This window comes from Typopeltis vanoorti, chromosome 26 (assembly GCF_054136105.1).
Source record: "Typopeltis vanoorti isolate ZY-2024b chromosome 26, IOZ_Tvanoo_1.0, whole genome shotgun sequence".
In the NCBI taxonomy this organism is placed as follows: domain Eukaryota; kingdom Metazoa; phylum Arthropoda; class Arachnida; order Uropygi; family Thelyphonidae; genus Typopeltis; species Typopeltis vanoorti.
Genome location: NC_143574.1, coordinates 15575110 through 15598073, shown reverse-complemented (window position 1 = coordinate 15598073; position 22964 = coordinate 15575110). Strand labels below are relative to the sequence as shown.

General features: G+C 34.4%; 1 protein-coding gene across 1 annotated transcript in view; it reads left to right on the top strand.

The window, feature by feature from the left end:
• Positions 1–22964, top strand: part of LOC150092354 (beta-catenin-like protein 1) — a 162824-nt gene that overhangs the window by 36122 nt on the left and 103738 nt on the right. Inside the window, exons 5-6 of the mRNA XM_090414879.1 lie at positions 5659–5798; positions 14386–14483. Of these exons, the coding sequence (XP_090271005.1) occupies positions 5659–5798; positions 14386–14483 (238 nt within the window). The remainder of the gene's footprint in view (positions 1–5658; positions 5799–14385; positions 14484–22964) is intronic.

Here is a 22964-nt window from a genome sequence, read left to right as displayed (position 1 = left end):
GAAAAAAGGTACACTGTCTTTGGGGGATCTTAAAAACTGTCTAGTGGTAGTGTCGGTTTAAACACAACTCTGATGTAAGATTTTAAAATTCTAGCTATTTTATTATACACTGAACCAACATAGGGCATGACAATGGTTGATACATACTGAGTTGCTAAACGTTGTTGCTGGATGTTGTTTTTATAGAGCATTTTATTTATTAGGTTTAGAGGATACCCATTTTGAGAAAGAGATTTGGAGATGTGGGAAAGTTCTGTACATACGTCATCTTCTTCTTTGACTATGTTGTGGGCTTTGTTTCATAGCATATGGATGATGCTGCATTTTTGTGTATGATCATGATTAGAAGAATAATGGATATACCGTCCAGTATCAGTTGATTTTCTATATATAATAAGTTTAATATCATCATTCTCTAGTCTTTTGATAAGTATGTCCAAAAAAGGTAATTGATGATTGCTTTCTAGCTCTAAAGTAAATTTTATTTTGTCATGAAAAGAGTTGATTTTTTCTAAGAACTCATGTAAGTTTTCTACTATTTATCTCCAGATAATAAACACATCATCAACGTATCTCCAGCAGACTGTTGGTTTTGGAGTAATGTTACCTAAAATCTCATTTTCCAATTTCTCCATGAACAAGTCCGCACATGGTGGTGACAGGGGACTGCCCATTGCTAGTCCCTCTAATTGCTGATATATAATGTTGTTGACTTTAAAGAAGTTAGACTTAAGACAGTGAATGAAAAGTTGTGTGATATCATTAGGAAAGAGATCTTTTATAATGTCTATGATGACTTCCTCAACTGGTGCGTTTGTAAATAAGGATACAACATCAAGACTTGCCATAATGTCTGTCTTGGAAAGCTTAACATTCTTAAGCTTATCTATGAAGTGTTGAGAGTTCCTTATGTAAGACTGTGATTGTCTGATTTTACCTTGTAATAGGTAGGCAAGGTGTTTGGCCAGTAGATATGTGGGGGAGAATCTGCCATCTACTATAGGATGGAGTGGAACATCATCTTTGTGTACTTTGGGTGCACCGTAAAGGTGAGGTGTTATGGGATGCGAAGATTTTAGTTTTCTTTTTAACACATGAGGCCAACCATTTATGTTGTGGATCAGAAGATTGGTTTCATAATGGTTATTCATGGTTGGATCTTTGTTTAATATTTGTACGTGGACCGGTCAGATAGTAAACTATTGATCTTGCTAATATAATCTTTGGTGTTCAAGATGACTGTGGAGTTTCCTTTGTCTGCTTTGGTAACTATTATGTCCTTGTTTCTTCTTAAATTCCAAATTGCTTTTTTATCTGAAGGAGTAGTATTTTGTTTTGGTGGTTTAGCTGTTGAAAGGATGATTGCACTTTGCAATCTTATATCATTAGCTATTGTCTCTGGAAGTGGATGAAGACCTTTCTCAATACCACATATGAAGTCCATTTTTGGGATGCGTTAGGAGCAATTGAAACCCTTTTTAAGAATAATTCTTGTTTAGAGAGGTTGTGATCTGATAGGCTGAAAATTACTTTATCATCTGGGAGACTCGGATTTGAATTGTATTTTTTCTTATACACTTCTTCAAATTTTTTTATTTGAGAAACTTTGCTAGACTGAAATGTTTTATTATAACTAATTTGTATCATGTGGTCTATAATATTCCTAGTTGAGTAGTCTATATTGTTGGCAACCTCATCAAAATTGTTCTGGCAATTAAGGTCAATTACGTTTAATTCATACCTGATATGCTGGATCTTTTCTCGGAGAAGGGCTAAGGAAGTTTTGTAATAGATCCATTTTGCTTGTTTAGACTGAATGTGTCCTTTTACAATAAGGAACTTTGGAATGATAGAATATTGTCTACACCTTTTGAGAAAAGTTAGATGGTTCACTAATCTCGCTTTCTTGCACTTGTTTTTTTTCTAAGCACAGTACTTTATATTTCATGTATCTATTTAGATTGCTCATGTTAAAGGTTATATTTGGTCTTTGTTAACTATAATTAACATAGTTACGTAGTTTTTGGCATATTGTAGTTCCGCTAAACTTAATGAGTTAATAAGATTCTTCCATATATCCTTTAATATTACTCCTTGGTTTCTATTAAGGTTGTTACCTGTTCGTAGGACCACAGCATCTTCTTTAAATACTCGACATCTGTAATCTTCCTCCATGTAAGGCATTGAGCTGTTATCCCAATCTATTGCATGGTTTGAAATTGAAAAATGATGCGCCAAACCTGAGGTGTCCATTCTGTTATGATTAACGTCTCTGACATGTTCCTTCTGTCTAATTTCTAAGCTTCTCGAAGTTTGGCCTATGTATGGAGAAATTGGAAAATGAGATTTTAGGTAACATTACTCCAAAACCAACAGTCTGCTGGAGATACGTTGATGATGTGTTTATTATCTGGAGATAAATAGTAGAAAACTTACATGAGTTCTTAGAAAAAATCAACTCTTTTCATGACAAAATAAAATTTACTTTAGAGCTAGAAAGCAATCATCAATTACCTTTTTTGGACATACTTATCAAAAGACTAGAGAATGATGATATTAAACTTATTATATATAGAAAATCAACTGATACTGGACGGTATATCCATTATTCTTCTAATCATGATCATACACAAAAATGCAGCATCATCCATATGCTATGAAACAAAGCCCACAACATAGTCACAGAAGAAGAAGACGTATGTACAGAACTTTCCCACATCTCCAAATCTCTTTCTCAAAATGGGTATCCTCTAAACCTAATAAATAAAATGGTCTATAAAAACAACATCCAGCAACAACGTTTAGCAACTCAGTATGTATCAATCATTGTCATACCCTATGTTGGTTCGGTGTCTAATAAAATAGCTAGAATTTTAAAATCTTACAACATCAGAGTTGTGTTTAAACCGACACTACCACTAGACAGTTTTTAAGATCCCCTAAAGACAGTGTACCTTTTTTCAAATATGCAAGTGTACAGCATACCTTGTACGTGTGGACTATCATACATAGGCCAAACTTTGAGAAGCATAGAAATTAGACAGAAGGAACATGTCAGAGACGTTAATCATAACAGAATGGACACCTCAGGTTTGGCACATCACTTTTCAATTTCAAACCACGCAATAGATTGGGATAACAGCTCAATGCCTTACATGTGGTCCTACGAACAGGTAACAACCTTAATAGAAACCAAGGAGTAATATTAAAGAATATATGGAAGAATCTTATTAACTCATTAAGTTTAGCTGAACTACAATACGCCAAAAATTACGTAACGCGTATCTATAATAATGACTGAAGTATATCACTTCACTCATATCATATCATATCATGCGGTGTCTTCCAATTTCATTGTAAACCGTTACTGCATTCCTTCGTTTTTGCATTTAGTAGTTTTTTTCGCCATTTTAATCTTGACAAAGCTAGTCAGTTTTGCTAGCGAAACTAGTCAACAGATGTGTACATTTATATATTAAACCTATGGTCTTATAATCCAAATAGCTATTGTGTTAATTATAGTTAACAAAAACCAAATGTAACCTTTAACAATAACATATTATTATTCAAGAATATTTCACCTGTTTTTTGTATTCTATAAAGTATGTAAACCTGATTTTTTGTAAATTTCTGCTGCTTCCACTACTTTTCCATCGATGCTTCTGGTGTTAATGGTGTCTGTCTTCCCTAACTGAATTTGTGGTTGAAGTTATTCTAGTGGGTGACATTTTTGCTGTGTGTTCTGGTTCCCTGATGAAGTGAGTGGGGCCTTGTTTTACTGGACTGTGCTCCATCTGGCATAACATTTGATGAAGTTGGGCCTTTATAATTGCATGTGGTATTAAGCCACTACAGAATACAATGTGGTCAGCTAAGACAAATTACTAGCTCATCCACTCATTCATTATCTATACAGACACTTATTAAGGGGATACCCTGCAGGATGGTGAAGACTGGACATTATGTCAAAAGACTCAGTCAGTTCTCCACACTCCTTAGAAGTTTTCTCCAGCTTTGATCCTTAAGCAACCCCTCATAAGTGAATTAAGAATAAAAATTCTTATCCTAATGGACTAGAATTTTAGAGTTGGTGAGTAGTGATACAAAACTTTATGAAAGACAAAATGACTTTGTTCAGGGGGGGGGGCTATTTTGTCATATACTTACATTTTATAATAAAGTGACTGATTAGTTAAATAAGGTAAGTGAATACATAGTGATATTGAGTTTGCAATTTCCTTTGACAAAATATTGTACTATAGGTCATTACATTAATTAATTGAACCTGGGGTAATAAGCTAGTGGCATGAATATGAGGATAACTCTGATAGATATAGAGGAACAGTGGCAAAGAGAATGACAGCGATGAACAGGCATAGGGCTCTGCTCTTTGACCACCTCTATGTTAACTATATTGTGGATAGTTTGATGGGATGGTGGGAGAAGTACATAGTTTGCTAAGTGTATAGTTTTGTATTTTGGACTGAAGACTCCAAGTTGTGTATCATATGGGTGGGACTACATTTCAGGAGATTGAGGCTGGATGTGATAGTGGGTAGGAAGTTGATGTTCAGGAGAATATAAAGATAATAACTGCTATGTTGAGAATGTTATTGATGAGTAGGAATAAGAAAACTGTTCCTCTTTACTTTGATTTGACTGCATCTGCATGTAGGACTGGTTGAATGAATTTCAGGATGAAACTGTGGAAAAAATCTGCAAAGGTGATATTAGGACTATGGAATTTTAAATGTGAAGGGAATGCATTAAAGGAGTGTATATTATATTGTTTGGCTGATGGGTGGAAAAGAGGGAAGTTGATAAAAATGTAAGTTATTTAAGGGATTTTACAGGGATAGATATATAGAATATTTTTTTTCAGATATATGGTAGAAAGAAAAGAGTAATCCTTGGAAGTTGGGTACATGCCATTAGCAAGGGAGTGAAGGGCAGATTTTTCTCATTTCTCATTCAATAATCATTCCTATCACATAATGTGATAAGAATGATTATTAATGAAAATAAAAATTTGTGTCCTTTCATGTTAGTGGAAGAGACATTCAGAGGGTGTAAGATGTTGATTTTATCATCTCCAGTGACTTTATATTTCAAGGAAGATTCATGCATTGACTAATTTTCTATTTCTTTTTCTTTCTCTTTCATTCAGACAGTAATTATATCCATGACCTGCCACTTCTGACAGACTACCACTGAAATATTCCTAACCTTATTTCCAAAACTTTTCAGCTATTAAATATATTAATTTATAACTGTGTGAAAAAAGATTTGTTCTATTACAAGAGCCAATTAGTGATTTGTGTTAATGTTATCCTTCTCTCTAACTAAATTTTGCCTTTTGAATCTATTTTTGCACATGTTTAATGTAGAACATTATAATTAAAAATATTTTTGGAATTTTGTTTGTAGTCTGAGGAGAGATAAGTCTTTGCCAACAAGATATGCATTTAAAACAGTTATTGTTAAACTGATGAATATATTAAACATGGATGTCCTTTGTAAGAAGGCTCCTGGGATAAGGATGTAAATACATATTAAGACATTATTTCCTTTTAAGTATATTTGGATAAATACTACATCATTATTCTTGAACACGAATGACTCTAACATTATAATATTACATTTGACAATTTCTCTTAGGTTTATGGATTCAGAAATAGAACTAAATGATGTACTCCAAGAAATGCACATTATTGCAACTCAGCCTGATTTATACCATATTTTAGTTGATTTAAATTGTGTGTCTAGTCTTCTCGGTTTACTGAATCATGACAACTCAGGTAATTAATAAAATTTAAATATTTGATTTTCCTAATTAGTGGATTGAGTTTACATTGAAAAATTTTACTCAAAATGATGATTAAAACAGTGGAAACATGTTTTGAAATATGAACTAGCCAATAAAAATAAAAAAAGAAAAGATTTTCTTGCATGATAGTAATGAAGAGTTGAGTTGCTATGTTTAATTTGAAATTTATTTTAAAATTTCAAACTTTTTAAATTACTTTCTAAAAATTAGAAATTTACTTAGAATGTGTTTTCATTCCACATAATTTTTATTAGTGATTTCCTCATTCCATTCACACAATATTTTTGAATTTGCCATAGTTTGTCTTGTACCATTGCTTGTACAAAAGGGATTATTTATTATTATTATTATCATTATTATTATATAGGCTCCTTCGGGGGGAGGGGGGGGGGTTGAGGAAGAACTTCTTCCAGATTACTTACACATTGCCTAAATACCTATAATATCTCTCTCTCACTCTCTCTTTGAAAACATCCACTGAAGATGCACTCACAACATCTCTTGGTAACTCATTCCATCCATTCATCCACACACACACACACTACATGCCATGAGAATAATCTAGATCACATAGGCTTCTTAACCACATCTAGGTCACTCACACAATGCCTAAATACATGTTGGAAGTTTTTTCACTTGGTTATGCTATAAATTAAAGATGCAAAGAAATTATATCCTTAGTTTAATCCTTTATCAAAGTGTAAGCAAACAAAGTTTGCCCTTGAGGTACTTCAGGACTGAGCAACTTTATATAGAGGCTAATGATTTCACATCTTGCCTTAGTATCCCATAATGCAAACTTGTATTTTATTTGCTTACACTTGGATGTACAATACAAAAGAGAACAAAAAACAGGTCTTGCTTTCCATACCACTTCCACTGGACACGATGTACTCTGGCATAAAACGACGATGTCATACATAGAAAACAACAATTATATAAGAAAATTTAAAAGAAGCTGCTAATATGCTAAAAAACCCAACCCAATGCAATAAAAATCAAGGTTTAATTCTCCATTAAGTGTGGTCAGTTCTAATAAAAATCTACCTCAATCTGAGCTCGGACTGTATGAACGAGAACAAGAACACGTGACATCGTCCAGTATTGTTCAACGTCAATAACGTTTTATATCTGCATTCTGTTATTTGAGTTTATGAATAGCCAGACGATTATGATTTGTATTTATTAATTCTCTTGTTTAAACTTTAAGTTATGCTATTTACCCCCTGAAGATGTAAATCCTACGATTTACGAAACTTGTTGGGAACTGTTATTTCAGTATTTTGTATAACTGAATAATAAAAAATGTGGTGTAATCACCAAAATATATCTTTTGAATTCTGGTTATTTTTGGGTATCCACTTGTAAATATGAGAATAATCCTCTTGAATGGCAGGCAATATCAAGTAGAAGGTATCAGAATGGGGAATTGGACAAAGAGATTTATTTGTTATTTGTATCTATGATCTCACACAAGGTTCTGTTAAGGAAGAAGTGGAGTAATTTTTCTAGGCAGTAAAGAAGGCAGCTGACACAAAGCGAATAGAAAAGTTGGTTCTTGTTAATATGAGCACTACAGCAGGAAATTGATACTAGGCATACAGAAATGTTTTGAGAAAATTTGGAGAAAAGAGCAAGTTAATAATAATGGTAAGTACTTGTTGGATTTCTCTTCAGAACATGGATTAGCCTTTACTACACCAGTTCCAACAAAGACATGGACAGAAGATGCAAGAAATAAGTCTCATTGACCGTGGTATTGTTTATAGTGATATCCTCATTCTGGTTCATGACACAAAACAGAGGATTTGAAATAGGAAGGGATCACCATTTAGTTTTGAGCAGAATAAAATTGAATATCATATTGAAAATTGTGTAAAGAGAATCAGTTAAGTAGCTTTCAGAGGTGAACTGTAGACTCGAATACAAAAATATTCATGAAAAATTTTGAAAACAAAAAGCAAACCTTGGAGATTCATTTGCAGACACTGAAGAAAACATTCATTAATTCAGCCCTAGAGACATGTGATGAGGTTGTCTGCAAGAATAGAAAAATCAGGAATCCATGGTCGACTTAGGAAGTTAAAGAGGCACAATGCAAACAAGAAAACGTATTGAACATTTCTGGCAAGAATGTCAGCATGCACTCTGAGAGAATATAGAGAAAAATGTAAGATAATGAAAACCAGCTAAACAAAAGTAATGAGAAGACTGGTAAGAACATAGAAAATCAGCATCAGGATGGTGGCAAAATATTCTGGAGGATATTGCAAGAAATTTAGAAATGGAGCAAAGAGTTATTGTAAAAGGAATCAAATGATAAAACAGATGTCTGAAGTAATTACTTTGAAAGATTCCTAATGAAACAAGCACTGACAGCATAGTGGTAGAAAACCTTCAAGAGGAATGCAATCAGGACTACACATGAATACTTGAGGGAAAATGAAACATCAGAAACATCAAATATGGAAAGATAGGCTGGAAGTAGATGTTACATATTCTTATCTACAAGAATAAGGAAGTGGATGTTATTCAACCAAAAATGTTCTGACTAGGATAGAATTTCAGATGAATTGGGTAAAGTTCTTGTTCTCATATATAAAAAAGGGCAATAAAACAATGTGAGAATTGCAGAGGAATTTCTCTTCTCAGTATTTCAGATATGAATTATTTAAGCATACTTTAGAAAAGGTTCTGATAATGTTGGAGTTTTGACAGTAATAGACTGATTTGGAGGAAAATTGTAGATAGGAAGTTAGTAATGATGTAAATTTTTCATGTAATACTATCATATCCTGTACACCCCTTGACAGTACCTCTCAGGAATTTGATGAAGATGATGATTAGAAAAGGTTAAGAAAAATGATGGAAGAGAAACTTGGAGAAGAGCAATCTGATGTCAGACCAGAATAGAGAATGTTAGGATCATATTTTCACTTTAAGACAAATAGTTGAGAAATCATGGGAATTTAACAGAGATTTGTATTTAAGGTTTGTAGATCTAAAAAAAAAAAGCATAATAAGGTTCAAAGAAAATGCTATTCATATAATTGTACAAATGGGACGTGAACAGTACATAGTCTAAATTTGAGTTGTAAGTTAGCGGATACATTTAATTCTAAGAAAAATTACTGTTAAATCAGGTGTGAAACAAGGGTGCACATTATCTTCACTTGCTTATCACCTGTGTGAAGACCAGCAGTATTAGGTCTGATATCAGAATTGGAGATATTTAGTTGTAGATTATCTTATCTTAAATAAATCCATACAAGTCTGCAGGATTCCTTAACTAAATTGAAATGACTGTTGTAATCAGTTTGGTATGATTGGCAATAAAAAGATCTACAATCCTGAAAACAGGCAGGAACACTAAAAACATTAACAGCATAAGGAATGGAGAACCACCCTATAGAATAGTTAAAAGATTTTAGCTATTTAGGCACAATTTTCATTGAAGATGCAAATTAAATATGAAATAGATGACAGTTTTAACAATGTATAATAGAGAATGAATTGAATAAATTTATATTAAGAGAGAAATTAGTCAAAATGAGCTACCTGTTTACAAGACAGCATTTCAGAATCATATTACAAATTAGAATATTAGAAAGGAACATTGTGAGCATTCAGAAATGTGTGAATAGAGCTCATGTCAGGTGGTATGGTCAGTCACTTAAATAGAATGGGAAGAGAAAGGTTAGTAAAACAGGTACTTGTTGCCAGATGACAGGGGAAAAAAAAAAAAAAAAAACCCAAAGAAGACCAAGAACTAGGTAGATGGATAATATAAGATCTAACAGATTAATTTGTAGGAAAAGTAGTAATATGAAGTTATAATAATGTAAATTCTGCAGCCTCAAGCAGCACCTCAACACTGTTGACAAAACTTCAAAGTTAGATTGGTGGAAGTCAAGCTTGGATTGCTTTACTATCACTGTTGCAATGTAAATGTACCCTCTCTCAATAATGCCGAGAAACTCTGTGACCTCATTGTGTCACTGATAACTCAATTCAGACCAAAAATAGAAAGTTTGACACAGTCATTCTCAATTTTCACATAGACTCTGATGATTCACTTAAGGATGATATTAAGTTAGCAGGAGAAAGGAACTTGGATCCCAGAAAAATCATCAGGTGCTACTCTTTTGGACCCATAAATAAAAGAAAGGATGGGAATGAACTTCCCATGCCTAGTGAAAGTGACTTATGACAAGCTGATGAGACATCAAATTTAATAGTGATAGTAAACAAGTTTTGGCACTTTTCTCCAATTGTGCATGTGAGCTCAGTCTGACCTAACCTTCACTCAGAGAGAAGGACATCAATTATGAAAACAGCTAGAAGAAAAATGTCAAAGTTGTGATGATGATGATGGTTGGATCATTGACTACCAAAATGGATGTTAGGCAACATGGGAACCAGTATACAGGCATTGCATAGGAAAAACGTGCATGGCCTGTACAATTAACAAGTCCCACAGAGCCTTCATGAATATACATGGTCTTCAACAATCTTGTCTGCAAAACCCTACCTACTTTTCCTGTTATTACAGAATTCCCCCCCCCCCCCCCCATCACCACCAGCATTACTCAGCTCATCTTTCCCAATTACACACTCTTTGATTTCTTTTGCTCAAGGGTGGTGCTTGTGTATATATTTGCTCTGACATACCATGCCATAGAGTCCAACCTAGAATTTCCTGACTTTGACTTTCTTTGGAAAATCTGCCTATGCTACTTGCTGGAATTCATTTGCTTGTTTCTATTGCTCACCCAGTACCACCAACCACTCTGCACTCTTTGACTTCCTCTTCTTAAACATTGATTTTTTTTATCCAATCCCACTTTCCCAGCAGCAAAATTATTTTCCTAGTAAACCGTAACGTTCACAACACCAATTGGCTCTCCTCCAATTTCACAGACCAAGTAGGCAGAGATGCTGAGACATTTGTCATTACTAATGATTTTACACAAATTGTTCTCATGCCTACCAGATAATCCTAACCACTCCTAGCTCCCTAGATCTTTTTCTATCTAGTGACTCTTCCATGTACACTGTGAATGCGTGTGCCCCATAGATAATTTACACTACAGTCTCCATGGAGAACAATGCTCACACAGCCATTCTTAACAAACTTCTTTGCAACTTCTGTTCTTCATTCCTTGGTTGAAGTATTTTTGAAACAAGTGAAAAATTATACATACCACAACTAGCTTTGATCAAGAATTCTATCTTTCTTTAGTGCTTATATCCAAACCCTGTGGTCCCTTGCCAATGCAATTGGTCGTAACTATTGTGCATCACTTCTCCCACCTCCTTTCACAACTCGACGGCCCCATTATATCATCACCCTTGGAAAAAAGTCAATCTCCTGGCTTCGTACATTTCTTCCAATGCATGCATAACTGATTTTGGTAGATGCCACCAGAAAGAGATAAGAAGAATATTTTCCATATTAGGCTAAAAAGTCTCCTAGTTCTAATGGCATTCCTTGGATTGTCCTGAAGGTTTTATGCACCAGAACTAACTCCTGTCTTGTGTCTCCTTTTTATATTCTATTGCTATGCTGTTAGCTTACCCACAACCTGCAAATTTGCCTATGTTCAACCCATTCCCAAGAAGGTGGCAACAAATTACCACTATCAAACCATCATTGCCCAATCTCTATCTCTCACCTCGATATTCTCTAAAGTAATGGAGAGAACCATCAATATCCAATTCCTACACTTCGTTGAAAGCACTGAACTAATAAATGACTACTAGTATGGATCCTAATATCTCTCATGAAATAAGTGGAATTATTTCCCATACAAACTTTCAATAGAAACTCTAGATTTCTTAAGACATTACATAGATTGTTCAGAATTATGCAGAACAATTAGAAAAAGAATAATACATGAAATCTAATCCCTTCAGTACTAGAAAAATAAAAGAAATTAAAAGTAATAAAAATTAAGTTTTGAGAAGAACTTTGGCAATTGGGAAAAAAAAAATAATAAATCGCCATTCTAATGGGAAAGGATGGTAAAATAATTAGAGATAGAAATGGAATTAAAGAATATTATAAAGAAGTCTACAGTAATAAAGAAAGAAATTTAGAGACGATCACCTTCAAGAAGAGTTGTCAATTGGTTGTGCCAAAAGGTATGAGAGTAGAGATTGAATTAGAGGAGAAGATGGGATCCAAGTGGAATTGGTAAAATGTGACTGGTAAGCTGACTACTTGGCTAGACTCTTCACACTTTGTTTAAAGAGAAAAATCCCAGAAGCATTATTTATAAAGGAGAATATTAAAAATTATAGATCCATTAATTTACCAGCAGCATACAAAACATTTACAAAAGTAAATAATAGCAAAATAACGCAACAGTTTGAGTATATACAATCAGAGAAGTGGACAGGATTTAGATGTAGGTACAGTACCATTGATCATATCCATAGTCTCAGACCAATTATAGAAAAGACAAACAAATATAATGAACCTCTGTTTAGATTTTGGTGACTTTGAAAAAAGCATTTGATTTCATCAAACCTCAGCCATCTTAGTATCACTGTTAAAACAGTGATAAGAAGAACCATACATAGAAATCTTGAAATACACAATCATGCACATCTGTTATTAAACTACATAAGAAAAGTGAAAAAATTTCCAATAAATAGAGGAATAAGATGGAAATGCAATATCTTCCAAACTCTTTATATCTACCTTAGGAAGTTTTTCATGAATTGAACCAGAAGAATGGAGAAATTAAATTAACAGAAAGATTCTAACTCATCTCTGTTTTGCTGATAGTATAGTTCTCTTGGCAGGAGATGCAGAAGACCCAGAAATAAAATTAAGAGAATTTGTTCAAGTGTTCAGTCAAATTGGGTTAAAGATGAATATAAACAAAACAAAAGTAATAATAAATTTAGTTTAATCCTTTATCGTGTAAGCAAACAAAGTTTGCGCCTGAAGTATCTTCAGGACTAAGGCAACTCGTTGTAAATGTGGACCAAGCTCTCGTCACTCCTTGTCTTAGTATCTCCCATAATGCAAAGCACATCTCCTTGCAGAGATTTATAATGCTAAGCATTAAGGGAAGGGCCACTACCCAGACCGGTTTCGACCTTTATTGAGGTCTCGTCAGTGGGAGCCAGACCCAGAGGTGGTGATACTAAGGCAGAAGCAATGGAGAAGTCATATTTACCTATATGAGTTGCCAAAAGGTGTCTCACCTTATTATTCAATTATTCTGGATTTAGAGAAAGATGTTGGAAGTTTTTTCCCACTTGGTTAGACTATAATAAATTTAGTTTACTCCTTTATCCAAGTGTAAGCAAACAAAGTTTGCACCTGAAGTATCTTCAGGACTGAGGCAACTCGTGGTAAAGATGGACCAAGCTCTCATCACTCCTTGTCTTAGTATCTCCCATAATGCAGAGCACATCTCCTTGTGGAGATGTATAATGCTATGCATTAAGGGAAGGGCCACTACCCAAACAGGTTTCGACCTTTATTGAGGTCTCGTCAGTGGGAGCCAGACCGAGAGGTGGTGATACTATAGGTAAATATGACTTCTCCTTTGCTTCTGCCTTAGTATCACCACCTCTGGGTCTGACTCCCACTGACGAGACCTCAATAAAGGTCGAAACTGGCCTGGGTAGTGGCCCTTCTCTTTTGACAGGGGCAATGAAAGGTTTGCTTATGCTTGGATCTGCCGAAACTTTTATAGTTTCTATATTTGGCACGAAACTCTTGTAGTTTCTCTATTCGGCTTTGAAATAATGTTGGATTCAATATCCACTTAATTTGAATAATTTTGCATCGCCAAATTGAAGCCTTTTGGCTTTTTTTTTTTCAGTAATTCTTGGTGCCTTTTGTGATGCGACACCTTTTTTGGCAACTCTTCAGCCTGAGTATAAGTGGTAAAGTATAAGTTCTGCATCACTTCAGCCTGAGTATATACATCTGAGAAATACTAAGGATAGTGATCAGAGCTTACTCCACCTTTACTACGAGTTGCCCCTGTCATGAAAGGTTTGCTTACGCTTGGATCCACTGAAACTTTTATAGTTTCTATATTCGGCACAAAACTCTTGTAGTTTCTCTATACAGCTTTGAAATAATGTTGGATTCAATATCCACTTAATTTGAATAAGTGATACTTTTGGGGTGCATGATCAAATTATTATAGAGGCAAAAGGCTTCAATTTGGCATATATGCCAAATGTCAACATGAAGCCATTTAGTTCTATACTTCAGTAATTTGATGTTTTTTATTTTTATTTTTGGTTTTTGTATGATGCTATATTTTATCTTCCAGGCAGTTATTAATGCAAGGTGTTTTATGATTATTCAACATGTCACTTGTATTTATGAGAGTGGGATTTAATTTCATCATAGTATAACTGACATTTTAGATGTATTATTTGTTGCAGAAATATTTCTCTCTCTGCATATAGGTATGAATATTTTTTTTTTCTCTTGTGATGATAATACAGATATGACAGCAGTTAAAAATAAATGTTGCAATTGAATTTGAAAGTTTATTTTATTTAGCCTCTGTCTTTTACAGATATATCTATTGCAGTAGTAGATCTTCTTCAAGAAATGACTGATACAGATGTACTCCACGAAAGTAAAGACGGCATAGATGTCTTAACTGATGCAATGGTATTAAATTTTGGCCGTTTTCTTTGAGGTTTTGTGCCTTTTAGGTATAGTAGATTAGACTAAGATGAAATTATTTTATTACTAAGTAGGATAATATTACTTCTCATTCTTCACAAGTTTACCAACTGGTATCTCCAGAAGATTAGAAGCATTAGAAAACAATGCAGAATGAGTCAAATCAAGGCATGTGTGAAATGGTGTAGCTGGGATATATGAGGTGCTCAGTGATGATGTGTTGATAGTTTGTTCTTATTTCTGATGACTCCATCTTACTACTTCTTTGTGATATACACTTTTTATTCAGTTGGATCACTTAAAGGTCAAAGCTAGATAACTGGGATGAGACCACCACGTAGTTTAAGGAAAGTCAAGAACCAACCAGGGCTTCTGACCTAATTTCCAATCACCTTCTTATGGTTCATGAACCCTGTTAATAGATATATAGCTGGAAACTGAATGAAGAAGGATGAGCTGGCAGTTTGGGAACAAATTGCCAAAGACAACCAAATTTTATTTTTATTGATTGACTAAAATCAAAAATAAACATGAAATTTCATGCTGGCTGGGGCATTACATGGTTAATGAAGTCTCACTGTTTTCATCAGAGAACCAGGCGAACAGTGAAAAGTCAACTACTGGATCCAACTCATCAGCAGAATTCAAAATTGGCACTATCAGTATCAGGAACATCAACTGAAAAGAAGTGTAACTAGCAGAAGAATTGGAAATATCAGATTGACATTATAGGTGTGATTCTTTTGAATAACCAATCATCATCATCCCATAGTTCACAAAGGACTGTAGAGTAGATATTAGGAAATTAGGAAATGTTCCTTAAAGAAATCTTCCACTCAATTCTTGATCGACACTTTGCTTTCAGCTTTGTAAGTGAAACACCAGTCCAGCTTTTATATTGTCTATCCAGTTTATTCTAAGTCTGCCTCTTTTTTGAGTTCCTGGAATAAGTTCTTCAAGAACTTGCATTGGTAGACCATTTGATCTGCTGATATGATCAAGCAACATAAGTTGTTTCCTTTGAATCTTAGTTATGATGTTATCTCTTGGGTTGCAAAAGAACTGATTCTTTGTCTTACTTCAGAATTTGTGATGTGATCAGTGTATGGTATCTTTAAGAGTAGTCTATAGCATCTCATTTCAAATGCCAACAACCCTCTTTTCATCTTCTTTTAGGAGGGTCCAAGTTTCACGTCTGTGTAGAAGTACTGAATTAACGAATATATCATTAAGGCATAATCTGTTGGTAATTGTAAACTTGTTATCTGTCCATAGTGGTTTGTTTGTTTGTGGAGTGTTGTTGTTACTTTTGCAATTTTTGTTGTAATATCCTGTCTTGAACTGCCATCTTTATTAAAGATATTTCCTAGGTATTTAAACTGATCAACTTCTTCTATGGGGTGTATCTTCTAGTATGATTTTTTTCAGTTTCTACTACAGCACTTCCTTCTTGGTCAGAAGAATAGATATTTGTCATTGTTTTTGATTTTGGGTGTACTTATGATCAAGCCATATTTTTTAAGAGTATAAGCTAATTTTGTGGTGATTTTCTGAAGATCTGATTTGTTTTCTGCTAAAAGATAAATATCATCTGCAAATCAATAACTAGTAATAACCAATATTCATTACAAGGTGTAATATTTGGTAATGATCAGGGAAAGAAAGTAGTACCTATCCTATTCAACTGCAACATACAAATAATCTTGAATGGATTCTAGCAGTCATGTGGGCAAACATCAGAATGAGGAATTGGACAATGAAATTTTTTTGCATGTGGTGAATTAATCTGCAATGATAGAAAAATCAGAACTCCAAGCGGAGTTCCTTCCTGAGTCCAGGTTTACTCAAGAAGTTAGAAATAGTCAAGGAAAAGAAGAAAACATATCTAAAGTTCCTGACAAGTAACTCAGCTTGTGCTCTTAGGGAATGCAGAGAAAAATTTAAGAAAGCAAAGCACTGGAAAATTAGCTAAACAAAAGTCACAGGAAGACCTTGGTAAAAACATGACAAATAAATATTAGGAAGGTGGTAAAATATTCTGGAAGCTATTGAAAAAGCTAGAAATGGAAGAAAGAGTACTGTGAAAGGAATTAGAGATAATAAAGGGGACATGAAAATTGAAGATAAAGATATTCTTGATATATGGAGTAATTACTTTGAAAGATTGCTAAATGAAACTAGCAGTGACAGTAGGATGGTAGAAAACACTCAACAGGAATGCCATCTGGAATATATATCTGTACTTGAAGTAGAAAAAGCTATCACAAACCTGAAATGTGGGAAGGCAGCTGCATTAGATGATATTTGACCAGAAATGCTAAAATATGGAGGTATAAAAGTTTTACAGCAGCTATATTGCATAATTCAAAAGTCGTGATCAGGGGGTCGAATTCCAGATGATTGGAGCAGAGCGCTCATAGTACCTGTCTATAAAAAGAGGGAATACAACTGAATGTGAGAATTATAGAGGTATTTCCCTACTTAGTGTTCCTGTTAAGATTTATGCAAGAATTCTTGAGAAATGGCAAAAAAAAATTGTGAAGGAGAAGAACAAGCTGGATTCAGACCAAACAGAGGTTGTAAGGATCAGATTTTCACTTTAAGACAAATAGCTGAGAAATTATGGGAATATAACAGGGATCTGTATTTAAATTTTGTAGATCTGGAAAAGGCATATGATTTTCAAAACCAATTATATAGTGTAAATGAGACATTATATCAAGCAATACATAGTCTCTGTTTGAGTTTTAAATCAGCAGTTAGAATTTCAGGAGATACAGGAAGATAGTTTGATGTTAAGTGAGATGTTTGACAAGGATGTACATTATATCCACTGTTATTTATTATTCATATAGATAATGAATAACATTATCTATATGGATCACATTATGAAGGAAATTGGTATTAAACTTAATATCAAGATTGTAGATGTTGGTCTCAGGTGTTTATTTTATGCAGATGTTATACTTCTAAATAAATGCAGGACAAGTTTGCAGAATTCCATGACCAAACTGAATAAATGCTGTAATAAATTGGGCAGGAAAATCAGCATTAAAAAGACGAAGACAATGAAAATAGGCAGAAACAGTGAAAACATCAACTGCTTTCTGAATGGATAACCTATAGAACAAGTAAAATGTTTTAGCTATTTAGGTACAATTTATATTATTATTATTATCATCATTATTATTATCTGAGGGGAGTCAAGGACTCATCGAGGGAGGCTGTAAATTACCCAACCCAGCTATCATACCTACCCTTGAATTCATTTACACTAGATGCACTCACTACCCGTAATAGCAAATTATTCTACTCACTCACTGCTCTCTGGGAGAAAAACCTAGTTCTTACTCCTTTCTTGACTGCAAATAAATTTAACTTCCATGGATGCCCCAGTGTTCTCTCCCCACCTTCCATATAACGAAAAATTTCATCAGTTGAAATGCTAAGACCTCTGTCATATCACCCCTCTTTCTCCTGTTAACCAGAGTCTGCAATCCACTTACTCGCAATCTATCCTCATAATCTAAATCCCATAATCCATATATAATCTTTGTAACTCTTCTTTGCACCCTTTTAACAACTTCTTTATCCCTTTGGAACCCAGGAGACGAAATCTGCGCACAGTAATCCAAGTGTGGTCTTATCAAAGCCTTATAAAGAAGCAAAATTACTTCCTTATCCTTACATGTCAAGGTTCGCTTCAACATAGCAATTATCCTCGGAGTTGTATTTGCGACTTTTGCTATGTGACCTTTGAACTTTAAATTCTTATCCACCAATACACCAATATCCCTTGCCTCTTCAGTTTCTTGTAGCATAACCCCACTAATATAATATGCCACTAGAACCTCTAATCAAGCCAAATTGCATAACTTTACACTTACTAACATTAAACTGACAGCCATTTTCGTTTGCCCAGATTTCCAGTCTATTCAAATCATTTTGTAATTGCTGAATATCAGTAGCATCCCGGATTGCCCTGCCTATCTTCGCATCATCAGCAAATAATTGCAAATCTGATGATAGACCCTGCTTGATGTTGTTAGATCCTGAATGCAGAGCTTTACAAGTAAATTCTTTATTCAGTATTTAACATGACAAACTACTACTTATTAAGGAGATATCTGCACATCGGCTAATAATTATAAAGTGTTGTTTTATGTCTTGTGATAATGTATAGTCCATGTGTGCGATATAGTGAGAGTTATTGCTAGGTTATTTGTAATTCCCAAGTAAGCTGTCTAGTACTTTGCGAAATTCTGAGAAAAGTTTATAATAGTAATCCGGAATAAACGCGTATAATCGGTATGAGTCGAGCGTAGCGATGGAGGCTATACCTACGTGGAAATATGACGTCAGAGCGCCTTCCTAGAATAATGTAACCGGACAGGTTAGCGAGAGTGTAGGATCACCCAAGGGGCATGAACGATAGGGTTCGTGGGTGAAAACCGCATTGAATAGAGGGTGCCTGAATAGGGCGAATAAAGGACGATGCACGCCGTTTTAGGGAGCTTTTTGACCTTTTGATCTTCGAGTTTTAGGGGGAGTTTGTCGGAGGATTCGTGAGAGAGCGGTGGGTCGGCTACAGTAATGATGGACGGCAGGTTCTTTTCTTGAGAATGCTTGAAGATTTTCAAGCAGAGCTGATCGCGGTATGACGGCCCATGTGGAATCGAGCCTTAGCAGAATGTCCCATTGGAGAAAGTTTCCTGCGGAGTGGTAGACAGCACGCAACAGTCGGAAACGATTAGAAGAAAAAGCGTAGTACATCGCCAGGTGCAAAGACAGCCGAAGAATATGCAGTAAGGTAATCCAGACCTACATGAGATGGCGGCATGAAATCTGAGAAGATCGGGTAATGTAAGAGTTTTCGTTCTATGTTAAAATTTGTTTAGAAGAAAAGGAAATTTGTGTGTGTGTTGTAACTAAAGGACACTAGTAGAGAACTTTTAGTGAGAATTTGACTGAATTAATTAAGCCCTTGTGGAGCAAAGAAGAGTTGTTAAATAGGCAGCGATTTGTGAATGGCTAGACTTGCTTAGATAAAATTTAGAATTAAGGTAATCATTGATAGAGTATTAATGAAAGTGTTAAAGAAGTATTCTGTGAGTAACTTGTGAAGGGAATTATATAGTAGTAGTACTTTGCTTAAAGCTAATCTTATCCTTTCATAATCGAAGGATTTAATTTGCTCTGATTCATTGTGCTTTAGTATTACCCTTAACTTAGAGTGAATTTTGATCCATTGAGTATTTAAGCTTACATAACTGTAAATGTTTTGTGTTTTCCAATAAACATGTTTTGTACCTTATACCTGAGTTATGCCTGATTACGAATTCAAACCACCACTTATGAAATTGAACCTTTTTGGCGGGAAGGAATTTAGATATAATTGTTTAAGTGAGATTTGGTCTACGACTGCTAACTGAATCTGCACAGCGCTAGCGTGAGATAAATTATTGTGTGTATCCTTTTAAGTTTTGAATTATTTCCCTGAACAAGAGTCTCTTCTGTTATAGGATATTGGCTGGCGCAGCGAAATATAAATTTTGCCAATATCCGAAGAGGAAATAAATCTGAATTAGTATTTTAGGAGCACGACAATAGATTAGAAGGAGACTTAATATAGAGGTAGAATAAGATATAATATAGAGAGATAGCGACATAACAATAGAGTAGTCGGTAGGACTTTGATTGTACACAGTTTTGAGTAAGCAAAAGGATAGATTCTAGAGACAGTAAATTAATGTATAATAAGATTGAACTTACGAAATAACATTATATGAAAGTAAGGATATAACAATAACACGAATGACGAATTACAGATGTAACAACGTCATTAATGTATAGATTGAACAATAATGGCCCAAGGACTGAACCTTGAGGTACACCACTGGTTACCTTAAATCTGGCAGATTCACACCCACTATATACTGTTGGATTCTGAATGAAGAGAAATTAAAGTTATTGGTATTTCTTTCAGAATCCAACATGATCTTTCATAACATAAGCAAGACTTGTAATATTGTTTATTGTTTGTCTCTTGCTTAAACTATTATTCATATAATTACCTTTGAGTTTTTTTTTAATTATTTAATCTAAGATATCTATAAATAATGGAAAGAACTCTGTATAAAAATAACGTTCAGATTATTTTATTTATTCCTGTATTAATAGTAGAAGAATTTGTGTTCATCTTATTTAATTGTATATTATTTGATTTGAAAAATATCATTTTATTTTATTTCTGTATGTAAAGGTAAAATGTTATGTAATGCTTATGCTTATGTACTGCTCTAATTGTTGTCATGGAGACGGAGTTAAAACTAGATAGCGCGAGCGTGGTGGTGCGTGAGCTATGGTATTCAAAGGGAGATAGAATTGATATGAGAGAGACTGTGAGAACAAGTTTTGGCGGGAAAGAAACTGAAGGTATATAAGCGAAAAGCGAGAGTATACAAGGAATGAGTAGACCAGAAGCATTCACGATAGTGCAGTGAAGAGAGAGAGAGGGGGAGCACTCACGACAGTGCGGAGAGGCGGGAAGCAGGGGGCACTCATGGCAGCACGGAGTAAAATAAGAGGCTGTAGTAATAGGAATTAGGTGCTGTAATTAGATTAAGATGAGATGAGGAGATAGCTATTTAGCAGCACGGAGTAAAGTAAGAGGCTATAGTAATAGGAATTAAGTGCTGTAATTAGATTACGAAGGATCGGGATGTAAATTGGCAACTCAGAATATTGATAAGGAATTCTAAAGTTATGACGAATTCCAGAGCTTTTAAGGAAGATTAGTGAAAAGCTGATTTTATTGCAAAGTGCAATGAGGAACAAGTGAATTTTCTAGTGAAAGTGTGTCTACATTTGTGATGTGCTGAGATTAATAATTAAGTTAATTTAAAGAAGATACTTTTGAAATGTGTAGCTCCAGTGTGATAGTTAACCAAAGTTTTAAGTGTGCTTCAGTGAATAATACATGCAAGGATTTATTCCGGTAAGAACAGTCATACTATATAGCATTTTAGAGTGAAGTTATAAGAATTAATACCTCCTGTTAAATCCTAACTTTAACTGTGGTGCTTATGCTGAATTTAACTGAAGCTAGAAGATTAATAGTCTTCCCGCCCTTAAAGTAATAACTACCTCTTGACTAAACTATGTGATTTCAGACTAAAGGATAATTAGAGAATACAATTGTTAAAATATTTGCTGTGAATTTCAGTGATATTGAACTTTAGAACTATCTTTGTTTGCTAGGGAGAAATCAGATTTTAAAGTTTCAATGTTTGATACCAAGAGTTGAGTAAATGTTATGAGTTGTTTGAACAGAGTTTATTTTGTATTATCCTGTATCCAAAGTATGCTTATGTTTATATTATATAACCCTGCATTAAATTTTTGTTTTATTGATTTCAATTTGTTGTTTGCCTGATTCTTTTTCTCTGCACCATTCATAAAATTATCGGATCTAGCGGGAACCTTAAATGTTAATGTAAAATTTGGTCTATATATATATATAAACATTAGACTGTTAAAGTTAATTAATATTTGATTACACTATTTTGCATAGACTAATCTGAATATAGGGTGGTGCAGTATAATAGAAATTTCCCTATATTTGGATTAGTAATCAATATACAATTAATTAACCTTGATAAGAACAACGTTAAAACAAGATGTGGACTCGAAGCCAGGATGTACTATTACTAGAGGAAAGACGATCCAACAATACCACTTTTTGATATCTGTCTGTCAACCATCCCCTGATCCAAGTCAATAGATTATGTTCCAATCCCATATTCTCCAGTTTACACAACAGCCTATCGTGTGATATCCTATCAAATGCCTTAGAAAAATCCAACATTATCATAGTGTATCCATTCCCTTTATCCAACTCGGCCGTAACTTTGTTATAAAATATGAGCAAATTGCTAAAACATGACCTTCCTTTAGTAAACCCATGCTGTTCCCTGCAGAGTATAAAATGCTTGTCTACCCATTTCTGTATGCGAGTTCTTACCAACTTCTCTAAAATCATCACTACCACATCAGAGATACTAATAGGTCGATAGTTAGACACATCAGTTTTTGCACCACCCTTGTGCAATGGAACTATCATACATTCCTTCCATTCCTGTGGTATCATTCCTCAGCTGAGACTCAAGTTATACAAATGTGTGAAAGGCCTAGCCAATTCAGCTGAACATTCCTTTAACAAATGGGCAGATATTCCATCTGTCCCCATTGATAAATTCTTATCCAGGTTATGCAAGAGCTCTTCAACCTCATTTTCATGAACCTCTAACTCTTCATCCAACGTAGCAGTAGCACCATGCTACATATACCTGGTTGATATATCTTAGCACTCATTAACTGAACAATCTCTTTAGCTTCCGACACTCGTGTACCATCTGCATTCAATAAAGTTATTCTTCCACATTCATTCTTTCTTTTGCTTGCGAC